Below are 19,766 nucleotides of genomic sequence, written 5' to 3'. Positions count from 1 at the left end.
AGAAGGCTGAGAGGAGATATGATAGCCATGTATAAATATGTGAGAGGAAGCCACAGGAAGGAGGGAGCAAGCTTATTTTCTGCTTCCCTGGAGACTAGGACGCGGAACAATGGCTTCAAACTACAAGAGAGGAGATTCCATCTGAACATTAGGAAGAACTTCCTGACTGTGAGAGCCGTTCAGCAGTGGAACTCTCTGCCCCGGAGTGTGGTGGAGGCTCCTTCTTTGGAAGCTTTTAAACAGGGGCTGGATAGCCATCTGTCAGGGGTGATTTGAATGCAATATTCCTGCTTCTTGGCAGGGGGTTGGACTGGATGGCCCATGAGGTCTCTTCCAACTCTTTGAGTCTATGATTTTATGATTCCCTTCCTTTCTCTTCCCTCCTTTCTCTTCCTTTCCTTGCCTCCCCTCGGACCCTTTCCCCTTTCCTTTTCCTTCCTTCCCTCCTTTTTCTTTCTTCTCCCACTTTTCTTCCTTCCTTTCTTTACCATCTTTTTCCCTTCCTTCCTTCTTTTCTTCTTTTCTTCCTTCTTTTCCCCCTTCTTTTATTCCTTGCTTCCTTCCTTCTTTCTCGCATATACCTTTGTCCCCTTCCTTCCTTCCTTCCTTCCTTCTTTCCTTCCTTCCCTACTCTTCCCTTATTTTTCTTTCCCACACTCCCTCCTTTCTTTCTTCCCTTTCTTTTTCTTCCCTTGTTTCTCTTCCTTTCCTTGCCTCCCCTCGGGCCCTTTCCTCTTTCCTTTCTCTTCCTTCCTTCCCTCCTTTTCTTTCTACTCCCACTTTTCTCCCTTTCTTTCCCTTTTTTCGCTTCCTTGCTTTCCCTCATATACCTTCTTCCCTTTCCTTCCTTTTTCATCCCTTCTTTTTCTTTCCCACACTCCCTCCTTTCTTCCCTTCCTTTTTCTTCCCTTGTTTCTCTTCCATTCCTTGCCTCGCCTCAGGCCCTTTCCCCTTTCCTTTCTCTTCCTTCCCTCCTTTTTCTTTCTTCTCCCACTTTTCTCCCTTCCTTCCTTCCTCCCTTCCCTTCACACACAAGTCACAAGTGGCAGCATCCAAGCCACTTCACTCCCTTTCTTTCCCAGTGACATCACTGAGGGCCACTTCACCTACCCATAGCCACTCCGCTTTGTTCCTTTTCCTTCCCTTTGCTCTGGCCCTGAATTTGTGGTTCTTTTAGTTCAAACCCCTCCATTATTTTAAGCTGGATCATGAAGAATCTGAGGGCCAAGTCTGGCCCAGATCCATCAAGCCGCAAAGGGACAAAGTGAGAAAAGGGGAAAGAGGCCAGGACATTTCAAACATGTATGGTCAATCAGAGGGCAAATTTTATCACTGAGGAAGATGTCACAAAAGTAATATTTTAAGGAGAACAATATGGAATGTATGGAGCAAATTTAGGAAAACCTGGGGAGAAAAAAAAACCTCAAAAAAATTCCTTGGAAATGCAAGTTTCCACATTTTCTTCTGTAATCCTTTCTGCTGAATTGTTTGTTTTGAACTCAGTTTGCAGCAACTTCAGGACAAAGAGAAGAGACAAGCTAGGATGTTTTAAAAGCAGCTGAAAAAGCGGAAGTGATAAAGGATGAATTGGAACTGTCCCTGTCAATCTGGAACATTAGGAGGATATAATAATAATAATAATAATAATAATAATAATAATAATTTATTTGATCAGTCATATGACCATTTCAAAATAGAACATGAGTAAAAAAACAAGGCAAAAGGGTGAGGACAGCAGCTGACCTTCTATTTATAGTCAGAATCTTATTTTCCTGGTTTTTCTTTTAGGAAATCTGCTCTTTTCTTAATAGTTTTCAGAATAAAAAGGCTTACTCTGATTATGCTGGATCTTTCCTGCCCTTGCAAGAGGGATGTCTGAATATCATTTCTGTTGGGGGACCTGCAGTTGGAGGATATAATATTTAACAATCTTGTAATGCATTCTAGTCTCTTCCCTATATTGTGGGCAGTGAGTTGAGGCCTCCGTGGCTTTGCTTAAAAGGCCGCTTAATGATTCTTTGCCTTGGCTGGGATTCAAACCTGGGACACTCAGCAGAGGAATCTCAAAAAGGATCTGTTTTTTTTCTTCTTTTAAGAGCCAACATTCAGGATGATGAAGAGAAAACAAGGAAGCCCTTGGAAGCGACTCCTCCGTCTTCAGATGTTGTAGGCATCTTGATAGCAGAGGCGAATGAACTGTTGGAACCTGTGTCCATGTCTAACGCTGCAAAAGACGGTAAGGGATTCTCAGGTCTACTTCTTGAGTGATCTCAGTTTAAGGGATTGGATGAATGGGCTGCCAACAACATGGATATTTTCCCAAAACTTAGCACTAAAAGAAGCCCAACTGGCCTTTTCTAGAGATGCTCTGTTCAAGGTGCTGAAGCCGTAGTCTGGGTTGCATATACGTGGATCTAACCATAATGACATTCCAAATAGTAAACTTATTTTGAACAGGCTCACCAAGAAACCCCATTACAGATTCACCTTTGCTTCATTCATAGGCCAGAAATAATATGAAGGCACGCACCAACATTACCCTAAAGGCACCAGATCACATATAATCTTGGAAACTAAGCAAGGCCAACCCTGGTTAGAACCTGAATGGGAGTCTGTAGATGATATTCAGGGGAAACAACTGGAAAAACAAACACTTCTGAGTTTTCATTGTGTAAGGCCGGAGCTACACTGCTATATGATGCAGTTTGGAACTGCCCTAACATAGACCCATATAATCCATTTAGACTGCATTGAACTGCATTATATGACTCCCTAGGGAGCCCCCCCCCCCCCCCCCCGTGGCACAGTGGGTTAAACCACTAAGCTGTGGAGCTTGTTGACCGAAAAGTCACAGGTTCGAATCTGAGGGTGTGAGCTTCCACTGTCAGCCTCAGCTTCTGCCAACCTAGCAGTTCGAAAACATGCAAGTTTGTGTAGATCAATAGGTACCACTCTGGCAGGAAGATAACGGCACTCCATGCAATCATGCCAACCACATGAAAGGCAACCTCAGAGGTTTTGAGGCCTGTTGGAAACTAGGCAAGTGTGGTTTATATATTTGTGGAAAGTCCAGGGAGGGAGAAAGAACTCTTGTCTGTTTGAGGCAAGTGTGAATGTTGCAGTTGGCTACCTTGGTTAGCATTGAATGGCCTTGCAGCTTCAAAGCTTGGCTGATTGCTGCCTGGGACAATTTCAAGCATGTGGACAATTTCAACAGAAAGGAGGAAACCATGAAAATGAACAAAATCTGGCTACCACTGTTTAAAAAAAATCTAAAATCAGGAAAGTAAATAAAGAGGAACACTCAAACAACAGAGAATTCCAGACAAGAATCAACCTGGGCCAGCTAACACCTTCCAACAAAGGATGCTTCCAGGCAGCAATCAGCCAGGCTTTGAAGCTCAAAGGCCATTCAGTGCTAATCAAGGTGGCCAATTGCAACATTCACACTTGCCTCAAGCAGACAAGAGTTCTTTCTCCCACACTGGACATTATTCCACAGATATATAAACCTCACTTGCCTAGTTTCCAAGATGTTTGCCATAGATGTGGATGAAACATCAGGAGAGAATGCTTCTGGAACATGGCCATACAGCCTGGAACACTCACATTAACTAAGATGGCTTTCTTGGCCCCTCTTGCTGCTGCTTCCCCCCATTTTCTAATGCTTGAAAGGGAAGTACAGGGGGAAATCTCATTTTCTTCCTCTGATCTTATGCTGTCAGAAGACAGTTAGATAAACAGCAAATAAAGTGGGTGGACAAGAGTTGGAGACTTGCAAATAGGGAGAGTGAGTTGGATGTAAGTGGGTGAAATTCGAATGTGAAATTGAGGTGCCAATCTAATACTCACTTTGCTAAACGTTTCCCTGCAGAAGTGAGGAATTTTGAGTCTTGGCGACATCCTTGTTCGGATGCTAACTGGGAAATGATGAGGTTCAATACTGAATTAGCCCTATTGGCAGTGCATTTGGTTGATTAAAGGGTGCTTTCTGATCCAATCAGTTCTTCTTGTGTTGACAGCTTTATTGCACAACTGGGACGATTGCCCAGCTGGAAATGCGACTCCAGACTACAAAGAGTGAGTATAGAAGCCATTTCCTCCTCAGGCAGTTTTTGGGGTCATTTTTTTGGGTCTTCAGAGCATCTTTGATGTATCCCACAGGACCAGAGGTCGGCATGGTTTAAGTGGGACTAGGGACCTTTCCAGACAGCCCTATATCCCAGGATCTGATTCCAGGTTTTCTGTTATTCCCAGATTATATGGCTGTGCAGACTCATATAATCCCATTTAAAGCAGAAAGCCTGTGATCAGATCCTGGGATATAGGACCTTCTGGAAGACCTGGGTTTGAATCCCTGCTTGCCCAAGGAAACTCAATGACTAAGACTGGGCAAGTGACAGCCTCAGAAAAATGCAATGACAAACCTTGTTTGGACACATTTGACTAAGAAAGGGTCTCCATAAGTCCATCTGAAGTCACATAACCACAGTCATAACAGAATGAGAGCTTCACATATTGCCATGATACTAATAACTCTCCTCATTGCAATGTCATAATGACATGAGCCAAGCAGGACAGGACCATGGATTGTCCATCCTTCTCTCCCCATGGCTGAAACTGCCATCAGACCGAATGGGAAGGCTGTCAAAGGCTTTGTGGTCTTCTGGGGATGTCAGGAAATGATGACACAATATTAGTTATTAATACTTTTTATTGTTTGGGCTGTCACTAGAGGGGATATCTGTCAAGAGAGACCAATAACCCATGGTCTCACTCCCATGGATCTCTCTTCCAAGGCCATATCACAATATTGTACCTAAAATACAAGAAAATTTGAAAAAAAATGAGGGTGCCACATTGGAACAACAGGTTAAACAGTTGAGCTGCTAATCTTGCTGCCTGGAAGGTTGGCAGTTCAAATTGTGGGATGGGGTGAGCTCCCGCTGTTAGCCACAGCTCCTGCCAACCTAGCCATTTGAAAACATGCAAATATGAGTAGATCAATAGGTACCACCTTGGCAGGAAGGTAACTGGTACTCCATGCAGTCATGCTGGCCACATGACCACAGAGGTGTCTACAGACAACGCCAGCTCTTCAGCTTTGAAATGGAGATGAGCACCGCACCAGCCCTCAGAGCCGGAGATGAAGGGGAAGGCCTTTGTCTTTATCTGTGTATCTGTGTTTCATTCTTTCAAGGCATTTAATGTTTGCCTTGTGTCTGTATATGTCTATATATGCTGGAATCCACCCTGAGTCCCCTGAGGGAGATAGGGCGGAATACAAATAAAGTGTTATTATTATTATTACTGACTATAAAAAGATCCCCAGTAGCAGTGAAAACAAGAGAGCGTAGATATAAAACCATGTGGTTCCAAGTATCATTGCAACTGGATCATAATGATGACTCTTGCCTTAGAACTGTGTTTCTCAACCTTCCTAATGCCATGACCCCTTAATACTGTTCCTCATGTTGTGGTGAAACTCAACCATAAAATTATTTTCATTGCTACTTCATAAGTGTAATTTTGCTACTGTTATGAATCGTAATGTAAATATCTGATATGCAGGATGTATTTTCATGAATTTAATCAAATTTGGCACAAATACCCAATGTGCCCAAATTTGAATATTGGTGGGGTTTGGGGGGGGGGGGGGGTTGGTTTTGTCATTTGGGAGTTGTAGTTGCTGGGGTTCAAAGAGCATTCTGAACTCCACCAACGATGAAACTGAAACAAGCTTGGCACAAAGAACCCATTATCAACAGAAAATACTGGAAGGGTTTGATGGGCACTGACCTTGAGTTAGGGAGTTGTGATTCACCTACATCCAGGGAGCACTGTGGACTCAAACAATGATGGATCTAGACCAGACTTGATACGAATACTCAATATGCCCAAATGTGAACACTGGTGGAGTTTGGAGAAAATAGACCTTGACATTTGGGAGATGTAGTTGCTGGGATTTTAGTTCACCTGCAATCAAAGAGCATTCTGAACCCTACCAATGATAGAATTGGGCCAAACTTCCCACAAAGAACCCCCATTCCTTGAAGGGACTCGCTGGTGTGAGCCTTCTGCCAGCCTCGCACACTCTCCCTTGCCTGCACATGCACACCATGCTGCCATGCACTGATCATGCCTGCTCTTCCCTCCTTGCTTGGTGTCTCAGAAAGAGCCCTCTCTTTGGCTGAAAGGCCAGCCAATCACAGTGGAGAAGGACTTTTGGTGGGAGGATTTGCTGGCTGTTTCCCAAAAGGAAGAGAAGGGCAGGCAGAGAGATCTTCAGCCTTCTCTGCCAAAGGGGTTCCTAAGACCATCAGAAATATATGTTTTCTGATTATATGTGGTGACCCCTTTGAAACCCCCTTGTAACCCCCCCCCCCCAGATTGAGAAACAGACTTAGAAAGCTCTAAAAGCACTTCAGTATAAAGGTAACAAGAAAAAACCCTTTTCCACTGAGCAGCTTAATATAGGATATTTCCTGATCCCAAGGAAAATATTATGTAAAAAGGCCACATGTCCACAGGAGTGTTTGTGGATGCAAAATCAAATTGTAGCTGCAGAACCAATTATTCCAATTTCTACAAATTGTTTTGTAGAATAGTAAAATGCTGAAATCCATGATTGTATGAGAGAGAAGATTGTTCTGAGTAGCTGTCACCCCTTTTTGTGAAAATGCATCCAGCAGAAATACAATGAGATACATTCAGACAATGGTTGTCCCAGCCATCCAAAAAGAACACAATCTTGGGACTATGTGGACAATTGTTTGGAAGACCTGTTAGGTCTAGTCCAGTATGAATTTTGTAACCAAATGTGTCCCTCACAATTTCCTTTCTGCTTGGATGAAGGCTAATGCGATTACATATATTTAGCCTTTTGCAAGCAGACATGCAGCCAGAGTTAGACAATAGCTGAACATCTTTGAAGCACCGGAAACTGCAAATGTATGGTCCTCCAATCCATCTTGGTTATTGTTTGCACAAGGGTCAATATATGTTGTCCTCCCCTCTGAGTTATTGGAGATATCAAAGGCTCTTTGGGGGAGGCGAGTGTAATTGGAAATGCCTTTGAGGTTGTTATAGATCAAAGGCTCTTCACATCCAAAGGATCTGCCAAGGCTCCCACTGTTTCCGGAGACAGAATGCTTTTGCTGTTGCGTCTCTTCCTTCAGCTGTGTGCAATTCTTGCTTCTCAATCCCTTTTCCATATGAAGCAGCAATATTCTTGTACACAAGTTTATCTGTGGCAGCTTGGAAATAAGTTGGACTTACTATCCACATTAACTTGAGTGAAGCAAAGGGTTCCTGCAGCAGAACGGCTTAGACTTCCCTAAGTACAAGGGGAAAATGCCACATTGGTTGGTTGCTGTGAGTTTTCTGGGCTGTACAGCCATGTTCCAGAAGCATTTTCTCCTAACGTTTCTCCCAGATCTATGGCAGGCATCCTCAGAGGTTCGCGAAGATGCCACTAATTTGTGATGAGGCCGCCAATTTGTAAACGTTTGTAAAAGAGCCACCACTCTGTAAGGGCTTATTAAATTGACAGCGTAGCTTATAGCTAATAATATTGATTTGGTCTTTCTTCTGTGTAGCATGTAGCGTGACTGAACTTGGAAAGGAATTGTATCAGAGACAAGGCTTTAGGAAAAACAGTAACAAGTTTATTGAAATGTAGAAGGAGCGTGATGGTTTCAATGTAACTTAACTCTCTTAGAGGCACAAATCTTCAAAGGTTACATTTATAACATTCCTTAAACAACTCTGGGAAGGACACTTCCTTCCACTAAACAGGTTTCAAACTTATTTTTCTTTAAACTGTGTTTCTTTCCTTAATAGGTTACTTCAGTTACAAGCTTATTCTTTCTTTGTGATGTTTCTGTTGCAATAGAGATCCTCACTGGGTTTCTCTCATTCACTAACTATTAATATAATTAAGTCAACTCAACTTATTTAAACTACTCAGGCTAAAAGCCAAAACCTTGCTAATTCTCACTACTATAGAATCAGCCTTTCCCTGTAGTTTTTAAACTACAGATTACCTTCCTGGTTTTCACTACTCAACAGAACCAGCCACTCCTACAGTTCACAGACTGTAGACTGTTTTAAAATGGCTGCCCTGCCAAGTGGCAGTTGGCTCTGCCCCTGTTTCCATGGTAACCGAGCTCAACATGAGCTGAGCTGGCTACCATCCCCCTTTGTTATGTAACTTACATACTCACCCTTTAAAACATCTATCTATAATTATACATAACTGCAAGTTAAAAATTTACACTTTACCACAATGATCATACAGCCAGGAAAACTCACAACAACCCAGTGATTCCGGCCATGAAAACCTTTGACTACACATTGCCACACTGGTGTTTTGGGTGAGACCAAAGTTATGGAAAGTGTGACCTGAGGGTCACGAATAGTCACCTGACTGTGTCTCTTTCACCCTAAGGTACCTTCATAGTTGCCTCAAACACCCTGAATTCCCCAATGAGGTGAATTTCACTTCAAAGCCCTACCCAAAGCCCCCCAAATGTGCAAAAATGCCCTGAAACTCTTAACTCTAACTTGAGTGCTGGGGGAACATAGTCTTGGGAGTTGAGTTATTTTGTCTACAGTTTCTTTTGACCATTTTTTGTGGTTGATGTGTCTTTTAAATATTTTTAAATCCCAGCCATCTCCATCAGAAGACAACGTGGCCGCCACCACCGCCTCCTCCTCCTCCAAGCGAGAACAGCGGGCAGGATCTACAAACCCAAAGCACTTCTTCGAAGGATCCTTCTGACAAGCCAGCATAAACTTCTCCACCGCCAGAGGCTCCAGGTTTCCACCGTGACTTTTTCCAAACACAGATTTGGAGTCAGAAGCAGCACAAAGACCCGGTTGTAAGGAGAAGACACATCTCTCAGTGCTTTCTTCATTTCTTTTTGGAAGACTGACATTCCCGATCCGTTCATAAACTAAGCAACAAGCGCATCCTCTTGGATGGATGCCTCTGGATTGCTTCATACAAACCAGCCTGTTTCCCTCATTTTGCAGCTTTGGAAGAATAAAACAGTCAAGGAAAGTATGGCTGCAGGTATCTGAACTGGAGACTTGAACCTCCAGCTGAATGGAAAACCCAGTGTCCTTCATATTTCCTTTGAAAAACCAAAGTACTTTTTTCTGGCTGTTAGTTAAGTAGCTCGGTTTTTAGCAGTTCTGCATAGCTATCTATGGATGCATCACTGCCTCAGTTGGGTAGGCTCTCAATGCTGTCAAGGATTCCTTGACTGACTTGATATTTGGGTCATAAGTAAAATGGATGTTCCAGACAAACTGTCTTGGGTTTAAAACATGGGGAAGGAAATAATATTCCTTTGGCATTGGTTTTCATGTAGTTAGCAAATACCATGGTAGGAATCGGATGTGAGCACAACATTTTGGCAAATAAAAGTGAAAACGCTGTCCTTGTCAGTCCACATTTCAAAAGGGATGTTCTGTTTCCAGGCTGAAAGCTTTTAACAACAGCAATCTGTTAAGATCTGGATATGCAGTTTCTTAACACAGATGAGGAATATTCAAAACAGTTGTTAGGAATTGTGGGAGTTGAAGTCCAAAACATCTGGAGGGCTGAAGTTGTCTCGTGCCTGTTCTTGACTCTTCTCTAGCCCTTCTTTCCAACACTCCCAGTCAGTTCCTACCTTCTCCATAGTATTAGCTTCTGTCTGTTTTTCTTCATTAATCCTTAAAACTTAGAATCTCTCTCTACAACACTCAACACTCTGACAACAACACTAACAGAGAAGGTTGTGCTTTTTTATTACTCTTTCAGCTACCCCACTCTGGCTGGCCACTTTAGAATTGATGGCATGTTGCAAAACTCTGACAATACATATTATTATTATTATTATTATTATTATTATTATTATTATTATTTGTAACACACCAATATGAATCCACAGCAAACAAAATCACTCTGCTGGCTGTTATATTGGATCACACGTCGGACACTTCCCAAGTGTGTGATATAACAGCGAATAATGTGTGCAGATCCGAGTAGGATAGCCTTTTGCAGCTGGCAGATGGTAATTTTGTCAGCACCAATTGTGTTTAAGTGCAGGCCAAGGTCTTTAGGTACTGCACCCAGTGAGACAATCACCACTGGGACCACCTTGACTGGCTTGTGCCAGAGTCTTTACAGTTCAATCTTCGAATCCTCGTATTGTGTCAGCTTTTCCAGTTGTTTCTCTTCAATCCTGCTGTTGCCTGGGATTTCAACACTGACGATCCATACTTGTTTTTTTTTTAACACAATAGTAGTAAGTATTATTATTATTATTTATTGTATCAGGAACTACCCAGGGTACAGTTGTAATGTATTGTAAAAAACACAAAATTTAGAAACTTTATTTGTACCCTGCTACCATCTCCCGCAGGACTCGGAGCGGCTTACAAGAGGCCGAGCCCAAAGTACATCATTAGCAAAAACACAACAACAACAATGCAATGCAATGCAAAAATAAATAACTCATAACAAAGCAGAACATTAACAAAAACACAACACTATTAAAAACCTGTGGCAGGGCCAACTGTAATGGTTCAAATTCTTAAAATGCTGGGCATGTCCAGGTGAGGTAGGATGAATATTTTGGAAATAAATGGGTGTGCAGACAATTCTAACTCTCTCATAAAGTGCATTGGGATTCCTTAATCTGGGAAGGCACACTGGAACATCCATGTTTTCAAGCTCCTTCTGAAGACTGCCAGTGTTGGGGAATGCCTGATGTCCTTGGGGAGGGAGTTCTAGAGTCGTGGGGCCACCACCGAGAAGGCCCTGTCCCTCATTCCCACCAATTGCGCTTGCAATGCCAGTGGGATTGTGAGCAGGGCCTCACCAGATGAACGAAGAGATCGTGTGGGTTCGTATATGGAGATATGGTCATGCAGGTACTTGCTTGAACAGGTAGGTCTTCAACTGGTTCTTGAAAGATAACAAGGATGGGGCAGTTTGAATCTCAGTATATTTAATTATATATTGAGATTAAATGTTCTGTCTCAATGGGGAGATTAAATATTATGTATATAATAGCTGCAAATAATAATAATAATAATAGGTGACATGCAACATACATATACATACATATATATACACAAACACACACAATGAGCATTTAATATATATAACAGCTGCAATAGAATAATCGTAACAGTAATAGACTCTTACAATAAAGGACCCCATGCCCATCCCAGCTGATTTGCAACCTGCTCTGCTGGAGGGGGCGTGGCATGAGCCGATGGGCGGGGCTTCGCGACGCGGGCCGCTTCTCCTTCCCCGGGAAGGGGGTGTGTCCTGGCGTCGCGGTGGGCGTGGCGCCTGACCGTGCCGCAGCGCGTGCGGAGCCGGAGGCCCTCTGATTGGCTAAAGCGCGCCGGCCGGCCTTCGAGGGGCGCGAGGGTCCCTTTCTTTTCCTTCCCGAACAGAGGCACCGGCGGCGGGTGGAGAGAAAGCTGGGCTGCCCTTGGATTTCAGGAGAAGCGGAGGAGGATGGCGGAGGAGGAAGAAGAGGTGAGTCAGGAGGAGGAGGAGGAGGAGGGAAGAAAGGCAGGCAGGCAGGCAGGGCATTGCAGGGAGAAATGCCCCCTCTGCAGCTCAGAGAATGGTATATGCCTAAAACCATATTATATATATGGTATCCATATATATATATATATATATATATATATATGGTGTCCCCAAACTCGCCAAACGTAGGATAAATGGACAAACTCATACATTTTATTTTATTTCAATTGTTTTCATATTAATATATTTATTATTATATTTTTATTATTTTTAATATTTATAAATCCTATTTTAATCGTTTTGAATTTGACATATTTCACATCTATATAATGCATTTTAATTTTTTCTTCAAAGTCACCATGCATATAGGGAAAAAAATTGCAAACTCATATTTTGTATTTTTTCCCCCCCTATTCCTATTTTTTACATTTTGGAAAATGTAAACAAAGCTGCACCATCTATTATTATTATTATTATTATTATTATTATTATTATTATATAGGAGCCTCCGGTGGCCCAATGGGTTAAACCCTTGTGCCAACAGGACTGAAGACTGACAGGTCTGAGGTTTGAATCCAGGGAGAGCACATATGAGCTCCCTCTGTCAGCCCCAGCTCCACATGTGGGGACATGAGAAAAGCCTACCACAAGGATGGTTAAATATCAAAACATCAGGGCGTCCCCTGCAGACGGCCAATTCTTTCACACCAGAAGCAACTTGCAGTTTCTCAAGTCGCTCTTGACATGGGAAAAAATATTATTATTATGATCATTATTATTTGTTTGTTTCTATCCCACTTTTCTCTCGCATTAGGACTCAAAGCAGCCCCCCAAAAAAGCATGACAATCAACAATCCCATCATAAACACATTTCCATCGAAAAAAACTATAAAACCCACATAAAATACAATTAAAATCCAAACAAAAAACCCCACAATTAAAACAATTAAAACTTTCAATAGGTTAAAAACCCCATCTAGTGATTAATTCACTTAGGCCATAGTCAGGTCTATTGCCGAAAGTCCAGATCGTTCAAATATTGCACACGATCGGTTTAGCATTCATTCTCCTTCAGGGAAGGCCTGTTTCCACAGGAAAGTTTTTATTTTAAAGATATTTAAAAATGTTTTCATATTTGAAATGTTATATTATATTTTAATGTTTTTAATATCGATATATTCTGTTTTAATAATTTTTAATATTTATATTATAGCTTATATATATTTAAATCATTTATATTTATATAATACATTTCAATATTTTATATGTGTGTGTGTGTGTGTGTATGTATATATATATATATATATATATATGTATATATATATATATCTGATGCCCCTGAAATTACCATACGTAGGAGTAATTACTAAACTCATATTTTATTATTTACTAGCTTGGGTATCCAGCATTCCCTGGGTTATTTGAAAAAGTCGATTTTTAATTGTACAAAATGCATAAGGTTGTGGGTGAACTACAACTTACATCATGCCAGGTCAACCCCCTGAAACTCCATCAGTAGTTAAAAGTTTGTCATGTTGGGCAAGTTTGGTCTAGATGCATTATTGGTGGGGTTCAGTGTGATCTCTGGCTGCAGGATAAACTACAACTCCCACTATGGTGAGTCAAACCCCTCCAGTATGTTGAGTTGGTTATGGGGGTTCTGTGTGCCAGGTTTGGTCCAGGTCCATCATCGGTGGTTATGAATGAACTACAACTCCCAGAAAAGAAGGTCAGTTCCCTCCAAACCCCTCCAGTAATCAAATTTTGGCATATGAGGGGTGTGTGTGTGCCAAGTTTGGTCCAGATCCATCGGTGTTTGAGTTCACAGTGCTCTCTGGATGTAGGTGAACTAGAACTCCCCCAAATCAAGGAGAATTTTCCCCAAAGACCTCCGGTATTTTTTGCTGGTCATGGGAGCTCTATGTGCCAAGTTTGGTCCATTTCCATCTTTAGTGGAGTTCAGAGTGCTCATTGATGCAGGTGAACTATAAATCCCAGTACCCACAATTCCAAAATGTCCAGGCAGATTCCCATCAGAACCTACCAGTGTTCATATTTGGGCATATCAGGTATGCATGCCAAGTTTGGTCCTGATCCATCATTCTTTGGGTTTATAGTGCGCTCTAGATGTAGGTGAACTACAACTCCTTTGCTGTGCAACATAGAAAAGAGGAAAGGGTTAAGGGAGAGGCAGTGGGCAGGGTTATGCAAATTCCACAGCAATGGAGAGAGAAAGGAACACTGGGATGTTTGTGGTGGAGGAAACACATAAAATCTAGGATGGAATAGTCCCCGAATGAAAGCCTTCACTTGGGTGGTGGGCACTATGGTGTTTGTAGAGGACATTTGGCAGGGCCTTTGGACATGTTCACTATAACCTGCAATGTCATTGGAGGGAGGGTCTTTGGTGTTTCCTGAGTGGTGGGAGTTATAGATGCTTTCTGCTTACAATGTGAAATAACTCTAGATGTGGTGATGTAAGTGGGTACATTTTCTTCTACCTTTTTTCAAGGAGCATCCTAACCACAATGGTTATTTTGGGGAATCCGAATTTTATCTAAACGTATTCTAATGGTGCAAAATGTTGAGTTTTGGCGATTTAATCTACTGCTGAGCAACACTCACAGCAAAGCCTTTGTGCCTTGCTTCTTGACTGATTCCTCTTCAGCATCGAGAAAGAAAGAAGTGTGTCATGGAGTAATACTTCAAGCCTTTTGAAAGCCAAATGACAAAACAGAAATTGGGCTCAATTAGAAAGGAACTGGTTGTGGAAACCCATTGCCAACTTTGATTGAGTCCCGCGCTCTCAGCCACAAAGACAACTCTTGCAAAGAAACAAGGAAACTGAATGACAGATTCACCTTGTTGGGGTCATTGCAAATTAGAAACAAGTTCAAGGCAAACAAACAACAGCTTGTTTGCCATATTTGCAAATAGTGACCATCCAGAACCCTGGCATGAACAAGCATTGTCTCTTATCTTCTGTGGTTCCTTTCTTGTACTTGGGTTTTGAAGGTAGCCTTGATGGAAACCTGCTCAACTGTTTCCGATGGCGAAGCACTTTTACGAGTTAGCTCGGCATCCAGATTTGCTGCTATTCCTTCATCCTGTAATCTGTTAATTACATAATAAGGGCCTATTTTCCCCCCTGAACATTTCTGCAGAAACAGAAGGCTTTTCTTGTCGAGAATAGTTCTGTTTCTAATTTTCTGTGCGTTCTATTGGGGCAATACATTCAATCTGATTGATCTCAATGGTGGTATGTCTATGCAAGCTCCACAAAGTTACATTATATTTATTTTGCTAAAACATGAGTAACTTTAGGGTAGTCTCAAGCAGTTATTCTCATTGAGTTGCTGTGAGTTTTCCAAGCTGTATGGCCATGTTCCAGAAACAGTCTCTTCTGACATTTCGCCTGCATCTATGGTGGGCATCCTCAGAGATCGTGAGGTTTGTTGGAAACTAGGAAAATGGGGTTTATATATCTGTGGAATAATGTCCAGGGTGGGAGAAAAAAACTCTTGTCTGCTTGAGACAAGTATGAATGTTGCAATTGGCCACCTTGATTAGCATTTAATGGCCTAGTAGCTTCAAAGGCTGGCTGATTCCTGCCCAGAGGCATCCTATGTTAAGAGGTGTTAGCTGGCCCTGGTTTATTCTTATCTTTAATTCCACTGTTTTTTTAGTGCTTCTCTTTACTGTCCTGATTTTAGAGGGTTTTTTAAATACTGGTAGCCAGATTTTGTTCATTTTCATGGTTTCCTCCGTTCTGTTGAAATTGTCCAAATGCTTATGGATTTCAGTGGCTTCTCTGTATAGTCTGACATGATACTTAGCCATAGCAGAGTACCTAATGAACCAACCTGGTCACAGAGAGCACAGAAATGCTGGACCACTCTACCAACTACCATGTCAGATTATGAAAATGAACAAAATCTGGCAACCAGTATTTTAAAAAAAACTCTAAAATCAGGACAGTAAATAAAGAAGTAAAAGCTTGGTAAAGGCTTCCCCCTGATATTAAGTCCAGTCATGTCTGATTCTGGAGGTTGGTGCTCTTCTCTATTTCTAAGCCGAAGAGCCAGTGTTGTCCGTAGACACCTCCAAGGTCATGTGGCCGGCATGACTGCATGGAGTGCCATTACCTTCCCGCTGGAGTAGTGCCTATTGATCTATTCACATTTGCTAGGTTGGCATTAGCTGGGGCTGACAGCGGGAGCTCATTCCACTCCCCGGATTTGAACCTGCAATCTTTCGGTCAACAAGTTCAGCAGCTCATCATTTTAACCCTCTGTGTCATTGGGGGCTCCAGTAAATAAAGAACAACACTAAAAAAAGCCAGGGGAATTCCAGACAGGAAACAATCAGGACCAGCTAACACTTCCCAACAAAGGATTCTCCCAGGCAGCAACCAGTCTTTGAAGCTGCAAGGCTATTCAGTTCTAATCAAGGTGGCCTCAAACAGACAAGCGTTCTTTCTCCCACCCTGGAAATTATTCCACAGTTATATAAACCCCACTTACCTAGTTTCCAACAGACTCCTCAACCTCTGAGGATGTCTGCCAGAGATGTGGTCGAAACATCAGGAGAGAATGCTTCTGAAACATAGCCATATAGCCCGGAAAACTCACAGCAGCCCAGTGTTTCTGGCCATGAAAACCTTCAATAACATAGCTCTTCTCAGTGGTTGGCTTTTAGAATATTATCAGTTAAGGGTTGTATTAAAATCCATGCCTTCCTTCTCCAGCACTAGATGGAAAGGAGACAGAAAAAGGAGCGAGTTTGCCTTCTTTCAACCCTTGCCACTGCTGACAAACACCCTACAACCAAATCCTTATGATAAGGGCCTTATTGGGGAGGGGGGAAGATTCCACCTCTAGTTGCCCTTATTTACTGGAAGCAGCGATCTAAGATCTTTAGGAGAGGTTATCTGAGCCAATAGCTGCTCCTAAATAATTGTAGGCAATTGAACAATGTTTTCTTCCTGCCAGAGTTTTCCAAGAAGGAGTTAATTCTGGAGAGCAGTCTGTGACATTATGGCTCTGTACCAAGGGGAAAATTACCCTGCGGATGAAACGAGGAGCCTAACACCTAGGATGAAAGGTACAGTTAATCCAGACCCACGATTTGACTTTCAAAAAACTTGGTTGCTTTAAACAGCTGTTTCTGCCTCGGGATCAAACTATGCTCATATAATCGCCGCTTGGAGAAAACACCATTCTTTGTTTATTAAAGGTATCAGACCTTTTACACAGGTCCCTTAAAGTTGTTTTATAATGGACTTGCTAATAATAATGACGATAGAAGACAGGGTTTGCTCCTTACTTGCTGTGGTTTGTTACCTAACAAGTCTCTCCCCAGAATAAGCAGACATTGACATGCAAAGTTATAGCTTGTTCTCAAGGCTTCCGAAGATAGACAGGGGAAGGGGTAGATTTAGGAATATATATTTGCAGATGAGGATGAACAGAAAACGCTGTATTTTTTTTAGACAGAGGCAACAGGATTAGTTTGGAAATGGGGCCATGATTCTGCATTGATTAGGGGCTCCTGCTGCATAGGCTTAGGCTCCGTCAGTCACATGGACCAGAGTGAACAAGAGTCAAATTCCAAAACAGGCTTGTTTCAGAGGGAGCTCCCAGCAAGGAGATTAAATACGTATGTACATTGGCCAAGACCCTATACATTTTCAATATAGCATAAATATATACTTACTTACTTACTTAGGTGATCCCTCGTTGTCCGAGTAAGATAGTCTTCCAAGATCGGTGTACGGCGGTGGGTCCGTAGGTGACTGTGGATTCCTATTCTTGATCTGCATGTTCTCCCGCAGTGATGGCATTGGTTTCCAGGTGGAAGGCGGTCCTGGTCGGGGTTAGCTTGATGCGCCTTCCTCTTGGCACGTTTCTGTCTTTCCTCCTCCATTCATGGTCTTACCACTATCTGATCAGTTTTAGACTATCTGCAACCGCTAACCTCCGCAGGGGTGGAGGACAAATTAAAATGGTCCGCCCCAGGAGACTGATGGATCCGGAGGGATTCCTGAGGAATCTTGGGGTTCTTCCTGCCATGGAGCCTGGCGATCCTGTCGACACCTTGGTCGATCACTATAACAAGGAGATGACCGGGGCGATAGATACGATCGCTCCCGAACGCCCCATCTCGTTGCGTCGTGACACACCATCTCCATGGTTTACTGAGGAGTTGGGTGTGATGGAGCATACGAGAAGGGGGCTAGAACGCATTTGGAGGAAATCTCGAGACGTGTCTGACCAAGCACGGGCTACAGCCTCTCTTAGGGCGTATACCGCGGCTATACGGGTAGCCAGGGAGTCTTTCACGACTGCCCGTATAGCGTCGGCAGCAAATAGATCATCGGAGCTGTTCCGGGTTGTCCGGGAACTCCTGCGTCCACCTGCGGTGGAGGAAACCTTCGATGACCCAATAACTCAGTGTCGCGAGTTCACACACCATTTTGCAGGCAAAGTTGCTCAGATACGCCTCAAGCTGGACTCCAATTTCATCACAGTTCCAGGAATGATTGGCCTAAATACAAAGATATAATAAAAAAAAGAAGGAGGAGAATTCAAGATGAAAACGCAACAAGAACTAAAAATCATAAACAATAGAATCTCTTGGTATCAATACGAACAAATCAAAGAACACTTTAAGATAGATAAAGAAAAAGGATTCGAAGAAGGAACATGTTTTTGGGATAGAATAATGCAAACGGAAAATAAACTAATCTCCAAGATATACAAAAAGCTCTTAGAAGGGGAAGGAGACACAGAAAAGGAGAAAACATATATGAAAAAGTGGAAAGACAACTTAGGAAGAGAGATAAAGAAGGATGAATGGGAAGAGGTTTGGAACAAGAAACTAAAATATTCGAAAGCAATGGAACTTAAAGAAAATTGGTTTAAGATAGCTCATAGGTGGTATATAACCCCACATAGGTTAGGGAAATTCAACAAAAACACAAACACAAAATGTTGGAAGTGCGGCAAACAGGAAGGGACATACTATCACCTTTGGTGGACCTGCCCAAAAGCAACAATTTATTGGAACAGGATACAAAAATCATTACAAAAAATATTGAAGATAGAAATACCTCGGAAACCAGAAACCTTTTTACTAGGGATACATAATATAAAAATGGAAAAAAATAAGGACAAAATCCTATTCCTCCTGACCACTGCAGCTCGAATAATTTATGCAAAACACTGGAAAGAGAAAGAACTCCCAGAAGAAGAGGAATGGTTAACAAAGATTCTGGACATAAGAAATATGGACAAACTAACTTATATACTTTCTTAAAAAAAGAGCAATTGATTGGAAACAAGTAACAACATACTTAGTAGAAGAAAAAAGCATGAAAATAATCGCTTGAAAGAGATGATGGAAAATATAAATCAGGGGAGAGCAGCAGAGAAAAGAAGGCGAAAAAGACCAATAGAGGGAAGAATGAAGGAAAAGGAAAAACCTCCGTGAAGTCAACGCCAGATCTACAACAATCACATCACACCCCCTTCCCTCACAGTCCTCTCTTCAAATTTCTGTTTCTACACTGTGCACACAACATGATTCCAGCAGCCACGGTCATTAAGTGGCTCTGGTCACTTGGTAGAACGAAAACATGTAGACAAAATCAGACTACTATTTACTTTACTTTCTCAACACTGCTATCCCCCTCTTTTTTTCCTTTCTATCCCCTTCTTACTTTACCCATACTGGTAGGAACTTTTGTAAAGATAAAAGTTCCACTTACTGTATGTTTTTAAGGAAAATTTAATAAAGATCATTTTAAAACATCACAGTTCCAGGAGAGGTGATTGAGGCATCTGCTTGTCCAATTTTGTGGGATTCTTTTAGGCTTGTTCTTCCTGAGACCGTGGGGGAGGTCCTTGGTGCTGTGAGGGCGACCACGTCGGCTTTGGACCCTTGCCCGTCTTGGCTAATTAAATCTGCCAGGGAGGGGTTGGTTGATTGGTTTGTGCTGATCATTAATGCATCATTGGAGCAGGGGGGTTTCCCATCTAAACTAAAACAGGCTGTGGTTCGTCCACTTATCAAAAAGGTTTCCCTTGACTCCACGGTGCTGAACAACTATAGACCAATCTCCAACCTCTCTTTTCTGGGCAAGGTGCTGAAGCAGGTGGTCGCCTCCCAGCTCCAGGGCTTTCTAGACGACATCAATTACCTGGACCAGTCACAGTCTGGTTTC

The 19,766-nt window shown here is 42.3% G+C and overlaps 2 protein-coding genes across 4 annotated transcripts in view; both read left to right on the top strand.

Moving 5' to 3' along the window:
* Positions 1-9,444, top strand: part of LOC132781973 (syntaxin-binding protein 4-like) — a 90,946-nt gene extending 81,502 nt beyond the window's left edge. For both annotated transcript variants that reach the window (XM_060786576.2, XM_060786575.2), the window contains exons 20-22: positions 2,097-2,236; positions 4,023-4,080; positions 8,672-9,444. In XM_060786576.2, the coding sequence (XP_060642559.1) occupies positions 2,097-2,236; positions 4,023-4,080; positions 8,672-8,795 (322 nt within the window). In that variant the 3' untranslated portion in view covers positions 8,796-9,444. The remainder of the gene's footprint in view (positions 1-2,096; positions 2,237-4,022; positions 4,081-8,671) is intronic.
* A 1,898-nt stretch (positions 9,445-11,342) lies between these two features.
* The window catches only part of SEC14L5 (SEC14 like lipid binding 5), a 59,297-nt gene continuing 50,873 nt past the window's right edge, over positions 11,343-19,766 (top strand). The window contains exons 1-2 of one of the 2 annotated variants that reach the window (XM_060786579.2): positions 11,343-11,545; positions 16,534-16,645. The gene's annotated coding sequence lies outside the window, so the exon portion shown is untranslated. The remainder of the gene's footprint in view (positions 11,546-16,533; positions 16,646-19,766) is intronic. The other variant, XM_060786578.2, reaches the window with a different exon arrangement.

Source organism: Anolis sagrei, chromosome X, assembly GCF_037176765.1.
Source record: "Anolis sagrei isolate rAnoSag1 chromosome X, rAnoSag1.mat, whole genome shotgun sequence".
NCBI classification, from domain to species: Eukaryota; Metazoa; Chordata; class Lepidosauria; order Squamata; family Dactyloidae; genus Anolis; species Anolis sagrei.
The sequence above is the reverse complement of the archived record's forward strand: the minus strand, read 5'-3'. Positions and strand labels throughout refer to the sequence as shown.